At 36.7% G+C, this 26920-nt stretch overlaps 1 protein-coding gene across 6 annotated transcripts in view; it reads right to left on the reverse strand.

Annotated features, from left to right (window-relative positions):
• vcla (vinculin a) overlaps positions 1-26920 on the reverse strand; it is a 40503-nt gene that overhangs the window by 10020 nt on the left and 3563 nt on the right. For 3 of the 6 annotated variants that reach the window (XM_084093380.1, XM_084093378.1, XM_084093376.1), the window contains exons 2-14: positions 21387-21457; positions 18496-18646; positions 15938-16046; positions 14845-14967; positions 14329-14489; positions 8649-8739; positions 7520-7667; positions 5674-5827; positions 4797-4972; positions 4252-4442; positions 1756-1955; positions 494-622; positions 96-245 (exon numbers count right to left, since the gene is read on the reverse strand). In XM_084093380.1, the coding sequence (XP_083949506.1) occupies positions 96-245; positions 494-622; positions 1756-1955; positions 4252-4442; positions 4797-4972; positions 5674-5827; positions 7520-7667; positions 8649-8739; positions 14329-14489; positions 14845-14967; positions 15938-16046; positions 18496-18646; positions 21387-21457 (1854 nt within the window). Of the gene's footprint in view, positions 1-95; positions 246-493; positions 623-1755; positions 1956-4251; positions 4443-4796; positions 4973-5673; positions 5828-7519; positions 7668-8648; positions 8743-14328; positions 14490-14844; positions 14968-15937; positions 16047-18495; positions 18647-21386; positions 21458-26920 lie in introns of all 6 variants that reach the window. The other 3 variants (XM_084093379.1, XM_084093377.1, XM_084093375.1) reach the window with 1 other exon arrangement.

The following is a 26920-nucleotide window of genomic DNA, read 5'->3' on the forward strand; positions in this document are numbered from 1 at the left end:
TGTGTGCCCTTAAATTAGCTCTGGCATAAGCACAGAGTTGGGCGTCCTCACAAACAGTACACACACATACATACATGCATCTCTAAGCTGCATACCTGAGGTGTTAGACCTCTGGCTGATTTCACGGCCGCCTGAATGCCTTCAACTGTGCTCTTATTGGCTGTTCCCACAGCGGCGGCCTTCTCTGCTGTAGCACCCAGTCTGTTGGCATGATTCTCAAAGTTAGACGCCCTTTCTTCAAAGACCTAGAGGAAAAATAAGTATGTTTGAGTGCATTTCAGACCTAGCTGTACTTACAAATTTACATGGAAATGTCCACGCAAGCTAAATTTGTAAATAATTAATAATTTTGGGGATGCATTCGATATAAAAAAATAGCGCTAAAATAAATGTTTCTTCTACAAATTGCAAAAGTCTTTTTACGATTAGGTTTAGGGTTTGCGATACTGTATTTGATATGACACTGAAAAGCATCTGTTTAAAAGAGCCCGACCTCCTCTCTGTTGGGGGCTTCAAGAGGTGCTGTTGCTGCTACAGCCAGGAGTTTAATTGGTGTGGTTGTATCACTGAAAACATCAGACACCTCCTTGGTCATTGCCTCCTGCATCTTTGCCTTCAGATCCTTGAAGGTAAAAAATATGATACAGGTTATTAAAGTGCACAGTTAACATACACTTCCGGTAAAAACTTGGAATAAAAAGTTTTGTATGCTCAACAAGGCTGCTTGTATTTAATCAAAAATACAGGGAAACAATTCAAAAGAACTGTTTTCAATCTTACAAACTGTATATATTTTGTGATTATTATATATTATTATTTATAATTATTATATTACTTAATTATATTAAAATTACATTTCTTCCTGTGATTCCAAAGTTAAATTTTCACCAGTCATTACTCCAGTCTTCAGTGTCACATGATCCTCCAGAAATCATTCTAATATGCTTATTTGGTCCTCAAGAAACATTTATTATTATTATCAATTTGGAAAACAGTTGTACTGTTTAATATTTTTTGGTAAAACATTTAAATCTTTGGGGAAAGTAAGTTTTTAAAAAATGAAATAAAAATTAATACTTCAAAAGTAACAGCAAAGACATTGATAATGTTACAAAAGCTTTCCATTTCAAATAAATGCTGTTCTATCTACTTTTATATTGAACTTTCTATTCATCAAAGAACCAAAGAAAACATGTGTCACTGCCAAAACTGTTTTTAACATTGATAATAAGAAGTACCATTATTAATACTTGAGCACCAATAATAATTTCTAATATCGAGCAATCAGCATATCAGAAGGATTTCTGAAGGATCATGTGATTGAAAAATGGAGTAATGATGCTGAAAATTCAGCTTTCCCATAACAGCAATAAATGACATTTTAAAATATAATCAAATAGAAAACAGTTCTTTTAAATTATAATACTAATTCACAATATTACTGTTTTTCAAAAACATTAAAAAATAAATCATAATTATTATTATCATTATAATAATTATTCCTAACTAGGTAGTGTAATTTGCTGGAAATAGTAGGAATGAATATATTGCAATGCAAATATTTTCCAGCAGATGGTATCATTTGCTTATGTATTATCTTGAGCGCTTTGTGTACTGTACTACTCTAAGGCCAGCAGATTTGACCTCTGCACTTCCCATTTGAGAAGATCTAAACATCTGATTATGCTTCACCCACACCTGCTGTGAGAAAGATACTGGGATCTTTTAATAGAAAAGGGGGACACGATGCCTTACTTTAATTGCCTCCAGCAGGTGAGCGGCCACAGCGCGCGCCTGAGGACTCTCTCCCTCTCCCCGCGAGGCCAGATCTGCCAACTGCATCATCAGCTGCTCCACTCGCTCACACATTGCTAGCAGCTCCTGTCTGTACGGTCCTGGTAGAGAGTTCGCCAGTCGACGGCCCTCAGCTATCAGTCCCCGTATGGCAGCCTGGCCTACAGACAGAGAGATAACAGGCTCCCATTCAGACTGGTGCACCTAGACAATGTTATGGGGGTCTGTGTATATAAAACAAGCTATCCATCCTGTGCACTAGGAACACAAACAAAATGTTTGTAATTTAATAATGAAATGTGTCATTTCTAGCAGAAAGGATCAAACAGTTTTCCCAAACACTCCCGACTCCAGTCTACCATTGTTTGGACAAACAGACAGTCTCTTAAGGAAAATTAACTGCTTATAGTTGATACATGAAACACACTTTAAATTTAAGCAAAAACAAAAATCATATTAGAAACATTATACTGAAACATTTGGCAGTTATTAAATGGGCAGTTGAGAATTATTACATACAAAGTCATTTTTATTTTGCCGCAATATTTATTTAAATTGATTAGCCCTAAAAACCTACTATGATTTTCTAGCAAACTTATTGGCGGTCATTTGTTTTGTGTGGATAAATTCATACATTTATTATTCATTCATTTTACCATAGTGAATAAGCAGAATTAATTTGAAATTAATGTGCGACTGCCATTCACTGAGTGGCTAATAAGTTAGCATTACTTAAATTAGCAGTATTGGGGATTTATTTTTTTTATTTTTATGCAACATTGCGTTACTCCCTTAAAAAGTAACTAATTGTGTTACTTAGTTACTTTTTGGGAAACTGATGCATTACATTACTTTTGTGTTACTTTTTCTCACCTGGGCAGGGCTTGCTTGTTTTTAAATAACAAAAATAGCTACATTTGCTATTTTGGCAAATGTAAAGGACCATTCACACCAAAAGTGAAATGAGTAAGCCTCTAGCTGAAGGAAATGCAAATTCATGATTGTACAGTAGAGGGTGTAGCTCAAACAAACCTTTCAGCTGTGCTGCCTTTCTGGATTGCAGCAATAAAAACAAAAACAAAAATGAAACACAAATGTGATGTTCATCTGAAGTTATTTTTGCTTATTAGTATGGTTGAATTAGATCATCGAAGGTCCGCAGCAAAGGCATAATAAAATGAGATTAAATACATAAAGTATATTTGTGTTATTTAAAATGTAATTATTGCAGGTTGGCATAATATTCTGTTTTACTATTATCTAATTTTTATATTTTGATTCATTTTGAGGAATACTGAATCTGTTTTTGTGCAAGTAAGATGAGTAAATGCATTCTCACATTTAGTCTAAAACTACAATCACCATCGTGTTTACACAGCGCACATAACACCTTATTTGAAAAAGTAACAGATATTTTGTTGTAACTTTAAAAGTAATGTGTTACTTTACAAGTTACTTGAAAAAAGTAATCTGATTACTGATTATGTGATTCGCGTTACCAGTAATGCGTTATCCCCAGCACTGTAAATTAGTATCTCTATTTGCTAGTTTAAAAAACAACCAAAAAACCCCCCAAATATTTTACATTTACTTCATTTGGAAGTACTATCACACCACTTAAGTAGTATGGAAGATTAGAATCCAAGTACGCAACCAAAGTTAAAAGGGTAGATAGTATACTTTTTCTGGTGGATTTTGAATTGAGTATCCGTGCATAAGTGATTATTAACCACAATTCCTTGCAACATTTGGAGCTTGTGAAGACTCACTTTCAACTTTTTCAGTTGAAGAAATGTTCAGTGTTGCAAAGCTAAGCTGCCATAGCGGTTTTTAAAGTTTAATAAGGTTAATTAACAATGAATTCTTATGTAATAAAGTTGGCAAGATGACAAGGGACCTGTGGTATCAAGATGCAATTATATGACGCGGTAGTATGTTTCAATACTGGTCTTGCTATAAACTCGAAATCATGGATTTTCCCCATCACCAGCAAAGTAGTTCACAGTCCCACCGCAGGAAAAGAAGATCTCCAGAAGCAGAACTGAACAGCTCTGGTCTAGAGTTACTCCAAGACTAAGTTAACCTGAAAGTAACATGACCTGCTGTGAATAGGACACGAAGCAGCTATTTATGGTTTGAAATATTTTAAGTATGAACATAAATACAACAGGGGCAGAGAAAATAGCCATCTGTCACATCACATAAAGGTCCAGAGTCAAGTGCCCAGTTCCATACATATGAATAAGTCATTCAATATGCCAGTGTCATCCTTTGGGGGAAAAGTAATTACCTCAGATGCCCAGAGGAGGTTTTTACTTGACTGGATGTCCATTACGCTAATAACATAAACAGATTCTATAATAACTCCTACATGGTTTTGATACCTACAAATAGGTTGCCAGGCTGTTTTTTTTGTCTGATTTAAATGGTAATGTTTTACTTCATCATGCCACCCACCAACTCCATGATCGTCCACTCCAGGGTTGTTGATCCAGCGCAAAGCCTGCTCCATTTTGCCCTCTAGGGTAACAGCAGCCTTGGCAGGTCTCATGTTGGCCACGGCACGGTTAGTCTTTGCCTGCAAGTTTTGCAAAGCTGTGCCAATCTGTTTGGCCAGCGATCTAGCCTCAGGAGTATCCCCTTTACCCCTGTGACACAAAAATGGACCAGAACATGAGATTCAACAACAACAAAAAAACATTTATAACATAATTAGCATGAGAATAAAACAAAATAACTAAATAAATAAAAGAAACACATTATCAGACAGATATATTCCAGATCTGGAGTCACACTAGGCACATTATCTTGGTTACATAATGTGACCTATCCATGACCATGATAATGGTTTATCAAGTTCACATTTTCATCATGTTCTGATCAAAGACAACATTTTCTAAACATGACAGACTGGCATGACTGATATGAAGCTGAAAACCGTCTGTCCTTTGAAAGTGGAAAGAACACTTAATGTTCTACACGCAATGTAGGCCTGTGATTACATTTTACGAAGTTCAACCAGTCTCGCAGTGAGTCCTGCGATCTCACTGATGGAGCGCAGAATGTCGTCTCTCTCTTTAGGGTCTTCACACAAGTCAGCGATGCGCTTGGCCTCTGCCAGAAGAGCACGGATGTTCTCTTCCCCCTCCGGACCACCGTTAGGATCAGCCAGCCAGCTCTGTGCAGAAATGAACATTTAGTTAAAAGAAATGTTTAGTAAGTAACTTATTATCAGAATGAACATACTAGAGTGACACTTGTCAACATTTCCTATGTTTTCAATTTGAAGGAATATTAACAGTCATATTGTTATTCAGCATAAGGAATCAGTCTGTTATATAATCATATACTTTGCCGTTGTCTGAACTCATCTGTGGTTTTCTGTCACTGCACCGACTGCACAAAGTACAATGATTCCACCCTTTAAATAATTATGAGACAGCACATCTCCACTAAATAACATCAGTTGAGACAGATTTATGCAACAGCTATTTAGACGAGAACACGTCTGTAATTATGAGTACCCATTTTAAGTACCCACAGGTCCTCTGGGATGCATATTGTCTCTTCAAATCTGTAACTATAACAAAATAAAAAATGTAATAAGATATTACAAATAGACAAAAAATAAACTGACTTATGAACGTTGAGGCTGGAGAAAACACTTGCCATATCTTTTGTTGTTGACCTCAATGGCCATTTATTGACTCAAACTAGGTTAAAACTATCCAAGTTGTAATTTTATTAGGTTGATTAGGTATAAATGTTGGTACTCTGTTGGGTTGTCACTTGATGTTCAAAATTTGAGCCCTGAAGCAAACAACAGACACACTAAACACACCAATCTTCATGCTTCTGTTTTACAATCTCAAGACTGACCTGGGCCGTGTCGATTCTCTTGGCGATGGCCTGTTTGGCATTGGTCAGTGCCTCCAGCTTTCGGGCAGCGTTCTCCACTTTCCCCACCAGAATATCCAAACCCTGGCCCACCTGCTGAGCTTTCTGCATACCCATAGGGGTGGCACCCTGACCTCTGAACAAGCAACATATTTTATTAATGGTAACAATTAACAATAAGGTCTCATTTGTTAACAGTAGTTAATGCATTAATTAACATGTACTAACAATGGGCAATATATTCTAACAGCACTTATTAACCATTGTTAATGTTATTTAATAAAAATGTTCATGTTCATGTTAATTCACTTCACAGTGCATTAAAGGTACATTATGTAATATTGACAGCTACTGGTTGAAATGGGTACTGCAGTCCAAATTTAAAATATTGGAGAGAGTTGTTTCCCCTGCCCTGTCCTTTCAGACTCAACAACACTCATTCAGGTTGCCAGATTCAGGACACGCAACAGGAATGAGCGCAATTGACAATGGAAAGCGATGAGCCTTACACTGTAAGTTGATCAACAAATGTATACGTTTGAAATGTTTTAATTGCCGAGATTTTTTAGGTCAGGTAGAATCTGCAATTTCTGACACAGTTCGTTTGCTTACTTCAATGGCTGCAATACACTGTGTTTTCCACCAACTGGCAACCCCGGGTATCAAAATACTATTGGGTATCCCACAGACCAAAACAAAAACCAGTAGCACCTCACTGCAGTACACAAGATCCAGGGGGCGGAGTTGGATCCAGATCGTAGGGGTGGGTTTAGGGATCAGGGGGTGGAGATGGGTAGGTTTAGGTATATGTAAGGTGGGAGGAGTTGGATCTGGATCCAACTCCTCCCCCTGGATTTCGTGTTCTGCAGTGAGGACCATCTCACAAAAACAGACATTCCGACATGGAATAGCATTGCTCAGCACCGCTTTTCGGAGAAACAAGTATTTGAGTTTACCATGTTTCGTAAATCTCTGCTAACATATTATGGTGCTTTTATGCTTTAGTACAAAAGAAATGACATACAGCACCTTTCTTTAACTAATGCAGTTGACTAATGTTAACAAATGAAATGTATTGTAAAGTGTTACCAATGTAATGTTTTTTAATGTAATTTACATGATCACAAAATCGAAATAACAAAAATAAATTGATAAATACAAATAAATTTCTCTCGACTACCTAAAGATAAAGATCTCTCCGACTACCCTTGAGAACTTAATTCAGGGAAACAATTTAACATGTAAGCATTCGATCTGCACGCACAGGTCAGTGTAAAGAGCCTCCCCTGTGTGAGAGTTCAGTGGGCCTGTGCAGCCGCTGATTATCCGGCCCTTCAGCCTTTAATCTGCTTTCCTTCAGTCTCTCTAATGAAGTCAGAGCCCAGCGTCTGATCTTTCACTTTCACTCCAGCTTTCAACATCCCTGACACATGGGCCCAAACTGTACCACACCGTTCCTTCCTTCTCCTGTACTCAACAGTCAGGGATAAACAATCCCTGGAGAATTAGACCGCTAACAAACAACGTCTAAACTGTGTTTATTGAAAAACCTGACACACTTTCTCGTGTTGTAAATTAGAAGCAGTTACAGCCCCTGAGACACATCACACAGGGGTAATGTGTTGCATAAAAGATGATCATTATGAACAGCACACAGCTGCATTAATGAATAATTCAGGTCACGTGAGCACTACAGGAACATGTGCTGGCATTTGGCTCTCAATGTGAAATGCTGAACTGAGGAATCTCATAGTCTGTGGAATCAGCAGTATAATGGGTTCTGACTATGAATCTGCCTTTTCTCCAGGTGAACCTGAAGGGGGCGTACCTGGCGCGCACATCTGACACCTGATCCGTCATCTGGCCCAAGGTCTTGGCTGTTCCCAGGATCTCTCGTCTCTCTTTCCCCGCACAAAGCTCACCCACTTTTCCTGCTTCATCCAGTATCTGACGCAAAGCATGCTCTCCTGGATCTCCTGTGCGAGAACATCCAGAGCAGGTGTTAAGCCACTACACACTTATATTTTTAATCTATTTCAATTAAAATCATCTACATTACACAAATATTGTGTACACTACTGTTCAAAAGATTTTTAAAAGGAAATTAATACTTTTATTCAGCAAGGATGCATTAAATTGATCAAAAATGGTAGTAAGACATAACGTTACAAAAGATTCAAATAAATGCTGCTCTTTTGAACGTTTTATTCATCAAAAAATCTTGAAATCAGCATATTAGAATCATTTCTGAAGGATCATGTGACACTAAAGACTGGAATAATGATGCTGAAAATTCATCTTTGCCATTACAGGAAATTAATTTTTAAAATACATTAAAACAGAAAACAATGTTTTAAATTGTAATAATATTTCACAATATTACTATTTTGCTGTATTTTGATCAAATAAATACAGCTTTGGTGAGCATAAGAGAACTTTTTTTCTTCAGAAAAACATTTAAAAAAAAATCTTACTGACCACAAACTTTTGAATAGTATTGTATGGCATTCAGGACTAGTTGGATCATATTATACATTTTTATTTGTGTATTTGTATTTAATTATTTTTTTCCCCCAAAAAATAAGGTAATTATTTGAATTATTAATATTTTTTGTAAAGTTTTTGGTAATGTCAAAAACATATATGTCATAATAAAATGTATCTCTCTGATACATAGAATCAAACCACTTTGTTAGCATGTAAAGATCCAATACAGATTCAAATAGGTTTTACTAAAGCATAAATGTGTTCAAATCTGAGGTCAGAAAGTTGCAGAAAAAGGAGCAATTTTTGCAATATATGTTAAAATATCACTGAAGAAGAAGTTTGACTTAAAGTTACAGTATTTCTAGCGCAAAGAGTTATTTTATCTCAAAATATCAAAGAAAATCCATTCCTGACATGACTTCCTTAACACCTGAAAGATGACAGTGAGCTAATGGATGTAGTGATGTTACCTGGTAGGCCATTAGGGTCCCTCAGCCAGATTTTAGCATAACCCATCTTTGACTCTATCAGAGCTAGCGCTCTCTTCATGGCCTCAGTGTCCTTCAAAGAAAAAGAGCGTGTTAGTAGTCAGTATTGTTTGTCATTTAGGCCTTACAGGGAAGGATGTAATCACATGTATCAGAGTGGATACAGTTTTTTTTTTTTTGCGGTTGCATATGTGCTCATATGAGGGAGTAGATGCTAAAGGGAGGGGGCTCTGCAGCTCTTTCCCTCTGAAGGACAAGAGGAGCCTCTGCCTCTCTCAATCACACACACAAAGTGCGAGAGCGACCCACATAATCACCACTTAACACTCCACTGCACCACGCACACATTTGGAGGTGAACTCGTCTGTTTGAGTAACTCAGCCATGCGTATGGCACACCTCTCTACTGCAGTCTAAAGCAATAGTCATCTGCACAGACAAATACATTCAATGCACACATTATCGCAAAAATTTGCATATCAAGAGCATAACACTAAAAGACAAATGAAGGGTATGGGTGTGAAATTATGTTCAGTGTGAGTATCAATGCCATTCAATACTGACACCTCAGATTATTTCAGCTTATTGAGGAGAGGTGTGCTATGAATTTTCTAATTGATGTGACTTGGCAGCAGTAAATAATAGACTGGCAACACCCTAGCAACCATTCAGAATACCTTAGCAACTACAAACATACTCCAGCCATATCTGCAAACCAGAATAAGATAGACGAGGGGTGAGATCTTTTGACTTACGGCAGTGTTTTGAGGCCCCTGAGGGCCCCAGTCATATCTTGCTACAAATATATCAGAAAGACAAGGGAAAGATAATACTAACAATAATTTGTTACATTTATATAGCACTTTTCTGGGTACTTAAAGGGCTATACATATGGAAGGATGAATCTCCTCAACTACCACCAATGTGCAGCATCCACCTGGATGATGCGACGGCAGCCATATTGCACCAGAACATCAGCTTATTGGTGGAGAGGAGACAGAGTGATGAAGCCAATCAGTATAGGGATGATTAGGAGGCCATGATGATGGACAGAGGCCAATGGGCAAATTTGGCCAGGATTTGGCCTTAATCTGGAAATGTACATACATTTGTTTTGTTTTTTTGTCTTTGATTCAGCAAGACAGGACAATAATGGACCTTTCAGAAAGAGTGATAACTGAGTTCCTGTTTTTGCATGTGGCATTTCCAGCAGGAGACACTCTGGCAGCTGAAGGAGCAGATCCATTCAGAAGAGGGAGACGGGTAGGAAATTAACCCCTCGCACCTGCTCCAGCTGCCTATTACACTCCATCTCAGCAGTAAAATACAGTTTTTGTATTAAAATTTCTCCAAAATATACAGCTAGATTCCTGTCAACCCACTTTCATAAATCCATATTATGAAATCAAAAAAGCCCAAATATAGTTTGCGGTGATCTTGAAGCAAACCTGAAGCACAAGTATAATCAATGAGTCTTCTTTCAGCTAAAACGAATTATCCGCCCAATCCATTTCCTCTGCTTACTTTGCCTGCCTGCTATCCAGTAACTGCTGCTTTCCAGCCAACCGTTCAGCATCCAGCAAAACAGATCACATTATTTGTAAGTTGATGAGTCATTTCCTATTCACATGCATTAATGGAGATTCAGCTCAGGATTGGGTTGCATTCTCAAGCTGCAAAGTCCAGGCAACTGCAACATTGATTACAATAATTAATGTTTTTTGAGCACCAAACCAGCATAATAGAATAATTTCTGAAGAATCATGTGACACTGAAGGCTGAAAATTCAGCTTTGCCATCAGAGGAATAAATTACATTTTAAAATATATTCAAATAGAATTTTTTATTTTAAATTGTAATAATAAAAGTAATGTTTAACTGTATTTTTTATCAAATAAATGCAGCCTTGCTGAGCGTAATGAGACATTTTTCAAAAACATTATTGACTCCAAACTTCTGAATGGTAGTGTATATATATATATATATAGTGTGTGTGTGTGGTCCTGGTATTCCCTATATGTTATGGGTAACAAGGTAAATATTAAAGGGTATGTAGAAAAGGAACCTAACCCTTACTGTACAATTCCATATTGCATTAGTTATTAACACATTCTTTTATTACAGACACTGAGCTCAGAGACAGGAAAAGGACATCTGAACCTGATCATGTGATCAAAATGTCAAGATGGAGCCAGAAGACGTGTTTGAACAAACAAATGTATTCTGCTTATGCACCTGATCTCTTGACAAATATCACAAGCACCTGTTGTGGCGAATTACAATATGGAGGTAGACTGATGCCGAGTTTCAATGATGAACTTAACTTACTCTTTACAAAAAAGATACTGGAAAGGTTAAACATTCATCTGGCTGACAACAACGTCTCTTTTTGGCTAACAGAGTTCCTAACAAAGGAAGATTTAGGTCAACTGTACTAAGGGTATTAGGTGACAAAAGCTTTGAAATCGCTATTTAGAGAATTCCAAATAAATGCAGAACATTATATTATTGAATAAGGGAACAAATAAAAAATAATTTTCTGATTACAGTTATGAGTGAAACAATAAATGAACCTGGAAATGCACTGGCTTTATCTTCTATAATTCATTCTCTGCAAATGGACTGTGTGTGCAGGGTGTGATTTGTGAAAAAGCAGAGGAGGGATGCTTTTGAAATGTTTTTTTTATTCATGAAAATAAATCACGAACCACAGAGGGTATTTCGTGCAGCTGTTAAAGTAACGTTTATAGAATAATATGAACTTTAATGAAACTAAAAATAAAATAAATTTTTACATCAAGTAGAGCGAGGTTTTCACTCTTATGCCTTGTCCTTCCTCATAGGGAAGTGCTCATTCACATGATAAACATCTGCGCTTGAGTAGATACCTCTGTACCTCTCGTTGGTTATATACAGATTACATAATCAGAGAATATTTTTTTTCCGATTTGAATTGGTTTATTTAAATTTCACATTTCAAGCTTTCCATAATTTTTATCGTGACTGAGGCTTTTTCGTGAGACTGCTGACTTTTTGTGAAGCACTCCAGAAAGGAGACAGAGACTGCAAAAAAAGCACATCCCGTTTAATCGTTTTTGTTTTTTCTTTATTTTACAAAAGCATAACATTTTGTTGTTATTGTGAGTGTATGCAAATAAAAGATAAGGTATACTGTATACTGTAAAATCCTGCTCCAAATCATTTTTACTTTTCTTTAATTTGGCTAGCTGTAGTTTTCATGTTGAAACATACTATTATATGACTATTGTGCTTTGCGACACATGAAAAGGTGTGCATGGATTAAGGCTACTAGAACCTGGATCGTAACTTAAACATGCAGTCATCTCTCATCAAACAGGTGGGAGCACCATCAGTTAAAGTCCATTTATGATTTTATTGTTGTTTAAACGTGCGTGCTGAAGCGTTTTGATTAGTTATATATATATATATATATTTTATTTTTAAGGTATTTTATATGGCTACTTTCTATTGGTGAAGTAGCATTGATCAACTGATAAATTTGATCCCCACCGGGGTTAAAAATATTTCAGCAGAGACGGGGATATTTAGACCAAATGGAAATCCCCCACAACAAATCACACCCTGTGTGTATGAGTGGTTTAGGAAGTTGAAGAGCAATAAACTACAACAATCCATCTTTCATGTTGTCAGTCATAAGGCACAAGGGAGCCCAGAGTCAGAATGGAGTTTCAACTCAATTTTTGTCTCAAGACAAAAGCAAGTGGGTCCAATGCTATATGTGTGCTACATTCAAAATATTGAAAATATAATATTTTAATGTGCCAGAACAATTATTAAAGGGGTGGTATAATGCCCTTATCACAAGATGTAAAATAAGTCTTTGATGTCTTATATTAGAGATATTTTTATATAGCATGTTAAAATTGTCACTTTTTGAGGGTGAGCAAAAACGCATTTTGTGTCTGTCCCTTTAAATGCAAATGAGCTGCTGCTCCTGGCACAGGGGGCAGAGCTTCAACAGCTTGCACTCACACAGGCATGCACTCAATTTACAATCTTTCTTTTCAGAGACAATGATCAAAAATATTGATGATTCATCAATCACACTCAGAGCGGCATATAAAAATTTCATCCGATAAAATTCTCTCAAAAATCAGAGCAACCTCCAACTAGCAACAGCCAATGTTTCATGACTAAACCACTTTTTATTGCAAAACTAAACTAAAGACTATTGGCTATTTCAATAAAAAGGGAGGAGCTTTCCAATATATACCACCCCAATTTTCTATTTCAACAAGAAATACATGAACACAAAAGCAAACTGCACTCGTCAAGCCATTTCATTGGATATTTAAAAGTGGGTGGAGCGGTGCATCAGGAGTCATGGAGCAGAACATCAGGTTGATCTGGTAAGACAGCATTCAGATTAAAGGAACATGTACAGCGGGAGCCATGGAGACAGACATCAAGTGTTAAAAAGTTGTCACTTCCAGAGCAAGACATTAGTGATTAACTGTGAGACAGTGTTCTAAATGAGGGATGATTTGAGAATGGGAGATGTGGATGTGGAGGATGAGTAATGGCACAGTTGCATTCCACAGCACATCTAGAGAAACAACTTCTCTAATTGCAATTTATTGTTTTGTTTTGGTGCTAGGTTTCCCGAAATACATCACCCCTTATGTATACACAGCATTTAAAATGGCAAGCCAGGCTGAGAAAGGGCTTTCTTTCAAACATAATGTAAAAAAAAAAAAACAAGAATGAAAATACTAACACAGACATACGGTTAGCAACACAATGATCTGGCATGCAGTTTGTCGCATTACAAAGCGGGAGAGAGGAGAGCTTACCTTCTATAGGAAGGGAAAAAAATGGAAGAACACAGAACAGAAAGAGAGCAAAAAAGAAAGAGGCATGTTTACAGAGTTATATCAGGGCAAAAAGAAAAAAACAGAGGTGACAGCAAAGTAAATGAAAGCTTAGGAAACTGATTTTGAGAGTAGAGTGGTTTCTTATGGAAATATTTAATATGCATGCTAAGCAAGCAAAGGGTGTCATCAATCAGGAAGAAGGATCAAATGATTCAGTAGACTTCGTGAAATATTAAACGGCAAATCGTTAATCTAACGGTTAAACACTGATGCCGTGATGAGGTTTTATTTTACCGTGATTAGGCCTGTGTATTTTAATGTAATATAGTCAGTGAATTCTGAGCCTGACTGTGAACAGTCCAGGAAATGGAACAGATTATTACATTAGCAGGATGGGAGTGTCAGATTCATTTAGAGAGAAAAACAAAGATACACCAAGGGGTCTCAATAGAACCCAGATTTCTTTTTTGAAGCGGCCATGTATTTTTCCCGTTCATTTTCTTTAAATACATTTAAAAAAAATATTTAAACCTTGAACTAAAACAACCAGCTTTCAGATAAATCACAATATTAGAATATTTGGATAAAATTTAAAAAAAAAAAAAAAGGAAGTCACGATTCCTTCTACACAAATGCCACTGTCATGCTTAACTTTTGGAAACATAGTAAATTAAAAATTGTACACTTAAATTTCCCAGGGACGGTAGGAACTGTCTAATCTTTCGAAGCAAATGTAGCTTAATGTAACTGTTTAAGGTGGGGTTGTAAGAAGGAGTGTATGCGATAATGTAGTGATAAGGCTCATACTTTGTTGGCCCAGGCGTCCTCGTCCCAAGAAGTGAGTTGCAGCACTCTGATAATCTCGTTGATCTCAGCGCTCATCTTCTCAAACGTGTAGTTTCTGTTCTTCAAGGCCTCCTCCACACCGTGACTCTTAGTGCACTTGGTTGTCACAAAGATTTTAATTGCTAATGGGTTTCAAAAAACAATTTTGTTAGTACTCCCTTTCATGAGCTATCTAAAACTACTTTACAGATCAATACTGTATCCAAAAATCAGGCAACTAATTATCTCCATATGAGTAGACATATTTGCAAACATCAACATTAAAAGCCTTTCTGCGTGTACAGATGAGCCGCCATCAACCCGGCTATTTATTGCTGAGCCAACTGCAGAAATCCAACAGGATAAAGGGAAAAATCTATCCCTCCCACTAAGGCGGTTAAATGGCTCCAATTATCAGTGTTGCCATATCAACGGCTGGCACACAGAGACGACACGCAGCACGCAGCACACACACACAGCGGTTCGCTGGTCTCTCACCAGATATGAGCACGGGCAGCAGTTCCTTCACTGTGTTCATGGAGGTGACCAGCATCACACGGTGCTCCTGGTGTGTCAGCTCCTGTTGCCGTTCGTCAATCATCTTTGCCATTTTCGTCATGCCTAATAAAAAAAATATATATTAAACAGCTGTGCAAGAAACATGAAGGACTGAGGAACTGTCCAGCTAGCAATTATTCTCCATATATTTATAATCCAAAAATGGATGTTCAATTTGGGATTTGCTAAAGACGGAAGAATAAAAGTGCTATTAAATTATGTCCAATATCAGTATATATATACACAAATAAAATCTAAAAATTATACTCTACCATTCAAAAGTCTGTAAGATTTTTTGATGTTTTGAAAGAAATCTCTTATACTCACCAAGGCTCCATTTATTTGATTAAAATAATAATTTTGTGATAATATCATTACAATTTTAAAATAACTGTTTTCTATTTGTATACATTGTAAGCTAATTTATTCATGTGATGGCAAAGCTGAATTTTTTTATACATTAAATGTCTTTAGTGTCACTCCTGATCAATTTAATGTATCCTTGCTGATTAAAAGTATTAATTTCTTTCAACAAAAACAAAACAAAAACAAAAACAAACTTACTGACCCCAAACTTTTGAACGGTTTGGGGTCAGTAAGTGCATAGTCATTTAATGTGCATTTCTGAAAAACTGTTTTCAAATAGTTCATGATATACATTAAGCAGAAATAGAAGCAAGAAAAAAAGGCTACTAGAAACTGAAAATGCCTCACATAAATAGAAGTTCGTCCCTCCAAAACAATACCACCTAATGAAAACAGTTGAATAGGACATGTATAACAAATAACAGTTTTTCATGGTCATAGTCATACCCTCATTTAAAGATTATTATCTTAAAAAGTAACAAAAAAATCTTTATAAAATAATCATTCAACAATAATAACAATGAATCCGATTCATGCAAATAATCACTGCCAACTGTCCACTTGCATGAGCCAACATGTCAACAGCGTCAACTCAAATTCAAACAGAATGAATTGAAAAATCTTCAAAAGGAAGTAACAGATACATAAAAGCATTAAACAGAAGTACCTGGTCCCAGGTTTTTAGTGTAAGTGATCAAGTCCTCCATGGTTTCCACAACCTCTGCGACAGCCAGGTACTCCAGGATGCCCTTACACACGCGGATAATTTTACGCACCTAAAAAAGACATAAAATATCAATGATACAAAAGAAAAAGACATTTATTTACATGAATGCATTTGGCAAAAGCTTTTATCCAAAGAAACTTACAGTGCAGTGCGCTCAAGCTATACATTTTATTCATTTATTTATTTCCTGGGAATCAAGCCCATGACCTTTGCGTTGCTACCACTATGCTCTACCTTTGAGAACTAATGTTTTATTTTGCAGGTCACTGCCGCAAACAGGCAAACCCAAAAGATACAGCATAGTACCAAAACATCAAGCTTACTCATTGCCCTGTGAACGACACAGCTCCTTGAGAAAGATGATAGCAGCACTATTAATAGAGCTCAGAGAGTTAGCCTTCACCACAAACCAATGATCTAATATCTTCTTGCCAGTGGATGTACAAACACACCACATCACACAACCTGAGCTCTCTTGGAAATGTTTAATTTCACTACAAATATTGGGTATTTCTAATCATTTTTTAATAGTACAGCAATTACTGGCACTAGATGGTTTTAGGGAGCATTTTTGGTTTCGAATACATATTATGAGTCTATTTACTCTGTGCTGCTGGGTTTTATGTCTTGTCTTGTGATGAGAAATCTTGTGACATGCAGAAGTAGAAACTTCAAAAGTTGCTTGCGCTGATAGAAGACACACTGTGCAAGGCGGCTCACTCAGATCATGTGCTCCGTTGTGAGCTCCATTATGCTGCACCCACATGGGAGGCTGGATATATGGAGCACGGCACATTAGGACCACAAGGTACTCCGCATGACAAGGGACTGTGTATTTAATGTTGTTAGGCCAGAAGAAAAGCTATTTTTTTTGTATAGATGATCCAAAGAATTCAAATTCAGGATGTGCCGTGAACTGATTATTCGGCAGAAAGACAGAAATATTTTACGAATCTAATCTTCAATCAGATTTTAAAAAGAAAAGAATAAAAAAACTACATGCATTTTACACAAGATCTTTACCAGATCTACTGAGGATTCAGATGAAAGCGCACATGCAGTATTCACATCCAAAAATCAAATAATGAACAGAACATGAATCACTTTTGACAAACAAATTGCTTGAAGATAAAAATATTGCTGTATGTTCAAATTAAATGTAAAAAAATTTCAGGAAAACTAATTGCATTACTGTCGACTGCAAGTTTCACATTAATAGCAGAGCATGTGAAAAACTGCCACATTTGAAATAACCAAGATTATTGTGCACTTTACAATCACAAATAACACAATTTTAAGTCTACATTTTAAAAATGTAGACTTCAAATTCTCTCTGAATGTATAAATCAAAAGAGAGAAATATTTAAAACTAGAGCTGCACAATTAATTGTAAAAAGATCGCAATCTCAATTGAAACACACACGCAATCTCATTCCTAAATGACAACGACTCGCCTGTGTCATTTGACAAAATCACACCGGAAGCTTCAAATCGGTGTTCACGCTTCCGCTGAGCCATAAAGCATCGTTGGCCAACTATGATTGCAATTTCCATTGAACTCTATTGGTAACGACGGAACTTGCTACCATACTTAGCTTTGGGAAACACACACCAGTTTTGTTATTTCTGTGTTAAAAATATTAAAATGATCAGAAGTACTTGGGTAAAAGTTTATAGTTCAGATATAAACACTGATGTCTATGGCAGCGAAAATAACTTGAAAGTAACATGGCGTTTTAAAACGTTTTAAATAGAGTCTCTAATAAATTACATTTCATTTTGTGTAGTTGTCTGTTCAGAATCGTGGGAGAATCGTGATCTCTGTTTAAAAAAAAAAAAATCCTGATTCTCAATTTAGCTAGAATCAAGCAGCTATTTAAGACACTTACTTTTTAAGATTTATTTAAAATATTATGTCATTCTTCTACCATTGTGCAGTATTTGTTCACAAAGTATTTGTTTAATTGTGTGATTCCGAGTTTAAATGTCAGTAAATTGCTTAGTTGGGGGCCAGTAAGATTTTTTTTCTAAAAGAAGTCTATAATGCTCACCAAGGCTGCATTTATTTGATAAAAAAAACAGTAAAAACAATAATATTGGGAAATTGTATAACGATTTTCAAAAATCTGTTTCTATTTTAATGTAATTTATGTAAATGTTAATGTCATTTATTCCTGTGATGGCAAAGCTGAATTATTATGATCCTTCAGAAATCATTCTAAAATGCTGATCAAGAAACATTTCTTATCATTTAAATGATCAATTAAAAAAAAAGTTGTGCTGCTTAATATTTTTGAGGAAACCATGATACATATAAGAATGCATCCTTGCTGAATACTGACCCCACACTTATGAATGGTAGCGTATGTGTATTAGGATGTAAGTGACATGAACAAAACTTATAGGCAATTAAATCATTCATCTCAATTATTTTTAGGAAAATTAATCATCAGCTGAATCTTGAAATTCTTTAAGATAGCCCTCATTCCCAATCGTACCTCTGCCTCATCAAAGGTCAAAAGCAGATCTGAAGTGCCAGAGAGGATGCCCCGCGAGCCATCGATGAGGTAATCACGGGCCGGGACAGAGTACGGGTCTGTCCTCAGCATCTGAGCTGCTTCCACAAGCTTCGCACAGGCATTCTCCACCCTGAGAAACAAGAAACATAATGACTGAGTATATACATTTGTACTAGTTGGCCTTTTATACAGGCTCCAAAAAAAATCAAATATAAACATCTTTTTAAAAATTATACCGTATGAATGCCAGGGTCTCACAAATCTCATCAATGCTAAATAAATGAAATATTACGTGCAAAAAGAAAAACTATGCACTTGATTCAAATAAGAGGTGGAATTACTAACTGACTTAACTGCAATTAAATTACTGGCCCACTAAATCACAAATCAAGATTATTCAAACACTCTATTCCCAGAACTGAGGGCAGTAAACAATTCCAAAGCTTTCCAGCAAGCAGTGTAAGATCTTCTCCCAGACTGGATAACACTGTATTAATAGAAATTAAAAGCACATCCCAGTTGCCCAATGGCCCATGAGACGGGAGAGCAGGATGATGACGTGTTCAGGAGGAGGCCTTTCTTCATCATTATTCTGCGGTGGAGACCCAGACGTACGAGGCACCACTCGGGTGTCAGTGCTTACAACAGAGCCTATATATATGGAGGTTCACATTTCCTGTCACCAGCCACATGTGTGCTGATTGATGAGCCCTGTGCCAGCTTGTGTTTATGGTGCCAAATGTGTCAGCTAAGGCTTTTACGGTCTTTAACTGAGCCCGTCTGCCCAGCCATTTCAAATAGATACAGATTCATACTGATATGAATTGCTTTATCATCTGCAAGGCCTGATCAAGTCTGATAAGCAGCACAATTTGAGTTATCATTAATGTCTGTAGCACAACTGGTGCGGAAGAAACAAGCTAAAGCCTTGAGCTATGAGCAATGAAAATAGTGATTCTTGTCTTACCAAACACCATTAATAACTGTAAGCATTTCCTCTAAATTTAATCTCCTTCTGTTTCTCCAACTAAATTGCTTACTGTAATAACCATATCACAGTTTGTCATTTCGGTTTGCCTTTTATTTTGCATTTGGACAGTCTTCTAAAAAACGATGCCGCTTTTGAGGCCGATTAGTGAGCAGAAAGAAGCCATGCAGGGTCCATATGGACCTGTCAACTCCACTCGCAGATGGGCTACAAAGAAGACCATGCCGGTTGCCAATCCTGTCAAAAGGAAACAATTTGAACGGGCTCACCCAATTGGACAATGGAAGATTGGAAAAATGCTGTCTGGTCTTTTGAGTCTCGATTTCTGCTGTAACATTCAGATGGTAGGGTCAGAATTTGGCGTAAACAACATGAAAGCATCCATGCTACTGTGTGTGTGTGTGTGTGTGTGTGTGTGTGTGTGTGTGTGTGGCTCTCATCGGGCCATTAGAATGATTTGAACATGGGCAACGCTTTGCATTTGTGTGCACCATTTGCTTGATCAGCTTGGTACAGCTCGATTTTATTCAACACTGGATTTAACTAAAGGATTTGGCAGATCCTCTTATCGCCTATATCCAAAGAAAAAACAGCCTTCACAACGCCGTTTGGATTGCACCAATTTGTTACACTTCCTTTCGGGTTGTTTGATGCACCGGACACTTTTCAGCGTCTCATGGACAGGATTCTCTGGCCACATGCTGCCTATCTAAATGACATTATCATCTATAATAATGACTGGCAGTGTCATATTCAGCATCTGTGTGCGGTCCTGAGAGTGCAGAGAGGGACCGAACTGACGGCCACCCTGAAGAAGTGTGAGGTTGGACATGTGGAGGTCAGGTATCTGGGCTTCCACTTGGGTCACGGACAGGTTGCAGCCTGCCCAAAACCCAAGACCAAAAAGGAGGTGAGGCAGTTCCTGGGGCTGGCGGCAGCTGCATCATTGATTGTGTATTTGGAGTTTATTGAAGCGCTGTGAGTGTGACTTTTGTTTTGACCATTTGAAATTGAATAAAGCACGAGCCTCAGTAAAGCCGACCCTGTCCTCTCTTCCTTTTCCTGAATCACATTACTTTATATCATATTTTTGATTTTATAAAATTTTAATATACATAAAAATTATATATGATTACAATTGATATATAACATGTAAAATAATGTCTTGATCCAGTTACCTCCTCTTCTCTCATTTCTAGTCTTTTCACTTTCCTTTTCCTTATCCTAAATTTGCAGTTTTACCCCCTTAAGGTGTGAGAAGTAAAGGAACAAGCACCTCTTTGTGTTCTCAGTGACTTTCTGAAGCACTCACAAGGAAGCGAGACTGAGAGAGCGATGAAAAAGATTGTGAAAGACAGACACAGACAGACAGTGCATCAATATTAAATAGAATCAACACTAACTGCTCCATCTACATCAGCTACCAAGACACCACTTCACACACCCGGGGAGACACTAAGGACAGCAGTCATATAGTTTTTACTTAGACTTATCAATAATGCATTGTAAGCTTGCTGGAAAACGCACCCAAGCTTTATCAGTGAGGGTATGACTCAGCCCCTAACGGCAAGCAAACGGACCTTATTTAACCTCCACATCACATTGTGGAGCTTTCTTCAGTATCAAGACATCCAAAGACCTCATGCACTCTGACATTAAGCTTTATAGGTATCTCATATTGTGTAAAATAAGGATAAACAAAAAGCTTCAGATGTTTAGACAATCCTATACAATGTTTAATCACTTTAAACTCTTGACAAGGTAAAGGCACATGCCTTGCAGTTAATGCTGTCCAATGAGCGTGTCTGTGTTCAGTGTGATTAGAGTTTATGTATGTTCACATGATGAGCGCCTGGAGAGAGACAGGAAGCACAGGTCTTACTTAATGAAGGCCGAAGGCATGTCTCTCTTCATAATCTTGTCTTCTGTTGTCTGAACCGTCTCCTTCCCCACCTAAGAACACATGTAAAACAAGCTAGTTTACAAGATGCATAATGATGAGACCATTTACATGCATTTTTATTTTTCTGACACCAGCTGTAACTCAAACAAAGTTATTCACACAGGGAAAAGCTTTAGCCCTCAGGCACACCAGACTGACACAGCTTGTGAATGGGGTCGCTCTGAGTATCTGGACACAATAAGGGCCTATGTGTTTTGAATGAGCCCTGAGGCTGATCTGCTGCTCGCTGTCTGGGATGCTGCCAGTACTTCCAACTGTCCAATCTAAAACAACAACAACCCACAACCCATGCTGATCATCTGCCATTACCACACCCATTTATTGATTACTTCCTGAATGAACACACTGAAAATTAAATGATACAAAATAACTAAAATGAAACAACTAAAACACACACACACACACACACACACACACACACACACACACACACACCAAAGAAAAAACAAAACAACAAAAAATACAATGAAATAGGAAAAGAAAGGGGGGGGGGATACTATGGAAGTCAATGGCTCCCGTCAACCAACATTCTTCATAATATCTTCTTTTTTGTTCAATAGAAGAAATAAACTCATACAGGTTTGGAACAACTTGAGGGTGAGTATGTGATGGCAAAATTTTCATTTTTGTGTAAACTATCCCTTTAAGGTCATGTTATTAAACTCTTTTCTAATTATTCAATTCATGTCGATAAATCAGTTATAACTGTCTATTTCAAAGATTGATTCAAGTCATTGATTTATTTGCATCACGCAAAAATACTTTGATATTTTTGGCTAAACGTCCAACCCTATCAGCCATTAATCTGAATATAAAAAAAAATACAGCCCCTAATTCTCTCTTACGTCACACAAAACCACTCTTTGATTTTTAAAACAAAATCCTGAGGTGGCAAGATATCAGACCACACACATGCTCACATCATTGTGGTTTATTTGGCCTTTCACTGGACATAAGGAATGACATTACAGTGTCCTTCTTTAGAGTCCACTAATGCAGAGATAGTGGTGTAACAGAGAGATGTTTGTTATCTCCACACAGCACATGGCCGCTTCCCGCCTGCTCTTTTTTTCCAATGATGTAATTACACCAAGGCAGTCACATTCATTTGTCTGTCCTCCATCTCTGAAACGTATTTGAAGACAACTTTCAACCTCCCATCAAGCTCTAGTCACTATCATGAGTTCAAATTTTTATGTATGTATATATATATATATATATATATATATATATATATATATATATATATATATATATATATATATATATATATATATAAAGGAATGACATAATGAGATGAGAAACAGGTCTAACAGATGTAAAGTAGTAAATAATAGAGTGTATTGATTCATAGCCGATTAACTGCTAAGGACCATTGATCGCATCTGAGTTGTGTATGGAGGATGGTGCTGTTGTAGTGCAGCACACTCTTTTACTGGGCCCTAATTGGGTGAAGGGGACCCATAAATAAGTCTGGGTTAACTAGGTTAACTGCTGGGCTAAAGTGGGAACAGCAATCACATTTGCACACACAGTAGCAAGTCACAAACATCAGTCATGTGCACGCTGCTTCCAGCAGACTGAGTGCATGCCTGTTTGGTAGATGTACTGAATAAGAATGAAGTCTTTCCGGATAAACATGAAGTACCCTTCCACTAGTCAAATTGTCATGTGGTTAGAGGGTTGAACTCTTGCACCCATTATTTTCAGTGTATCTGAGGCTTATTAGTGTCTATTGGCACGTTATATTGAAACGCTCTTCTCAGTGGGGCCTCCACCTTACACTTCTCTTGAGATACTGGACTTTCAACAACATTATCCATGGTTATTCTTAGCTCAGTCCTGGTCTATTAGGCCATCTGAGGGGCAAAGGGCAAAAAGCAATGGTGGCAAATAAGAGCCAACTGCCAGCTTTCTCTTGGCTTTACAAGCAAGCACCAAAGATTCTATAAAGCAACAAATGAACAGGGGATAATTGCACAAAATATGTATTTAGATTAGAACAATACTGAATCAAGTATCCTTGCTATTACTACCTGCACCTAAACTTAGATGAGGACAATAAAGCAGTAAATAAAGTGATGGCAATGATTTCAAATCTCTTACACTTGCATTCTGTCACGTTTTGGGTTTGTTCTTGTCATGTTTCTGTGTCATGTCTTGTTTCCATGTCTGTCATGTGATTCCCTGTTTGTCATGTGATCCTGCCATGTCTTGTCATTGGTTAATTGTCTGATCATTGTTCACAGGTGTCCCTTGTTTTGTCATTAGTCTGTGTATTTAAGCCCTCATGTTTGCCATGTGTCTTTGTCAAGTATTGTTTCCTGTAGTCTGCTGTTGTGCAAAGTTCAAGTTCATGCTTTTGTTTTCATGCCATGCCATGTTTTTGTTTCATGTTTTGTTTTTGTTAAAATAAACTGCACTTGGGTTCTCCTTTACACTTGCCTCCAGTGGATCCATATTACACATAACTACACTGTCAAACATGTCCAATTTCAGAAAAAGAATGTAACAGTTCTACAGTAAAAACCTGTTAAATGGCTATAAGCTACCTTATGTTTACAATGAAAAATTATATTAGATTTGATGGGACAATGTGTAAAAATATTGTAAAAACAATTGCACTGAAGTTTATTTGAAATAAAAAGTAAGAATTAATTTACTATTAAAAAAAACACAATATGATCATAATTTACAGAGAAAAACATTAATATAACATTTACAGTGAAATTTAATGTGTTTTTTTTACCATTTATGAGCATCAATCCATTTTATATAACATTATATAACATTTTAAATTAATTGTTTATTAGATTTTTTAAGTGATCAGAGTTAAAGTCTGCTCACACCAAGAAGAATATCAAGTTTTAAAATGATATCGTAGTAGGAATCAGTTTTTTTCCATCTGATAAATGCTAAAAATGATCCACCTGATTATAAAGTGTGTCCTGCAGTTATATTGACAGACCATAACTGAACCGCTCAATTAGAATAGGCATAACATTATCGTCCATTAGTGTGGATGCTAAAATAGTTTTGTCATTATCATTGTTGTGAACAGGCCTTTCCCCTGATGGTTCTGTTTTTGAGCAAGTGACACTATAAACGGTCTACATTGCCTATTTTTATCAGCTGTGGTTCATGAAAATGGATCATTAAATTTTGCAGTGGCATTCTATTTCATCACCTGTAAAAAAAAACTATTTACCATCAATTGAAATGTATTTTTCTTTTACAGCATAGCAACATGTGTAACAGGGCAGTTAACGAAGCAACCACCCATTCAATGACACCAGCTCATAAAAAAACTGAACAGATATTTGACATCTGACATCTCATTCCTCTAATGGTCATTTGTGTGTGAGGCTTGCACTGGACACACACAGTGTTTGTGTGTGCTAGAATGTGACGGCATGCACCTACAGTAAGATGCCTTTCCCTCAGCTGAAAGAAAAGCAGGTGTGACTGCATTCTCTCTCCATGATGGCTGTTTATATAACAAGGCTCCTGCTCTGTCACAGCATTCTGTCATCTGCCGAATGTTTACACTCGAACTCAGAAGTATCTCTCATTGATTCCCACAAACTCCGCAAAGACTCACGACTCCTTTAAAGGGAAACTCTGCACACACGCTGGTGGAGCCATAAAAGGTTCGACTTTATAAAAGGCCCCTCAACCGCACATTTGTCAGTTTTCGTGGTGTCGAACAAAGCATATGGGTAACAGAAAGACAGACTCAAGAGGCAGAGATACATCGATTGTGTACTTTTGATGCATAATTAATGCAGAGTGCATATAGCAGTTGTGGCTTCACTAAAAAGGCTGTTTGATCTCAGGTGCATTAGTGCTGTGATAATGGATTCTGAGAGAGCAGCCCAGGTCAGCAGCTGCTCCGGCTCCTGTCTATCAGCCCACTGTCAGATATCATTAAACACAATTCAGACCATTTCAGAGAACAAGACTGAAGAGGCCAAACTTGTGCATTGTGGATGATCAACAGCCCAGTTTCCCAAAACATACATAAAGTGCAACCGAAATGTCACACGAGTTCCGACTTCCACAAAACTTCAGCCAAGACTTCCACTGAGTCTGTTTCATTACAATTTTTTTAAAGAAATTATTACTTTTATTCAGCAAAAATGCATTCAATTGATCAGAAATTAGTGACAGAAATCTTTTGTAACATTATTGTTTTACGGTTTCTAATAAATCAATTTTTTTTTTTTTTTACATTTCTATTTATCAAAGAATCCTGGAAAATCTTAACCAACAATTGTTTGTAACAAAAAAAAAAACACATCCTTGGAGAGCATAAGAGACTTATTTTTTTACAATCTCACCAACACCACACTTTTGAATGGTAGTGCGTGTTTATATATAAAATGTTTCTACATATGGGCTTTCCAGTGGTCGATACCAGTGGTCAACCTCAACCACAACAGATAATCCCTAAAATGATTTTTATTATTTATTACTGTATTAAGTTTTGGGTGAGTTTACAAGATATATATATATACATTGTATATATGAACACACGCACTACCATTCAAAAGTTTTGTGTTGGTAAGATTTAAAAAAAAAAAAATTATATATATATATATATATATATATATATATATATATATATATATATATATATATATATATATATATATATATGATGGCTTTTCCAATACATTAAATATATTTTGTTTATATGTTTATGTGTAGAATTCCTGAAAAAGGACAGAAATAATGAAAGATGCAGGCTTCTTAAACATTCTCTCTTTAAGTAAATACGTAGGTGACTAATCACACACAAATCAAATTAATATAACAAACAACTGATTAATACTAATTTCATGAAATAACAGATGATGAACCCTTTTTATAACGAAACGACATGGAAATTTTAAATAGGAAGAAATCTATTTGGTCAACTTGTAAAAGGGTAAACATTTTCAGTATATCACATTTATTTATACTTATTTTTCTCCAAGTGCATTGTGTGCAGGCTTTTGTGCTTTTTTACTATGAGAAAAGTATAAATAACATTAATTTCAAACAGAATCAAAATTAAAACTATTGTTATTGTATTTTATGTTAAGTGTCATCATTAAGTTACAATCATCATAAAACCTGCATAAAAGAGCCGTGTAGAGTCCCATCTACTTTGCAATTCATAGAAATCAGTCATTATACTGCAAACATTTACACCACTCAAAATATATTCTCTCTAGTCAAGGATGGAATTATTTTCTGGAGAAGTCACAATAGAGACTTGCTTTAAAAGGAAAATGTCTGTTTAAAGTACTTGAGGGATTAGGGGAGCCGAGAGAAGCAGCAAACTGCAAACAAGTTTATGCTTGTGTCATCAGTGTGGGTCTTACTATCACATTGTGATAGTTCTGTATGAATGACTGGGATTTACTTCAGTTTAGCACGTTTCAAAGGGCATCACCTCCTCTCACACA

This window comes from Abramis brama (genome assembly GCF_963993115.1).
Source record: "Abramis brama genome assembly, chromosome: 19".
NCBI classification, from domain to species: domain Eukaryota; kingdom Metazoa; phylum Chordata; class Actinopteri; order Cypriniformes; family Leuciscidae; genus Abramis; species Abramis brama.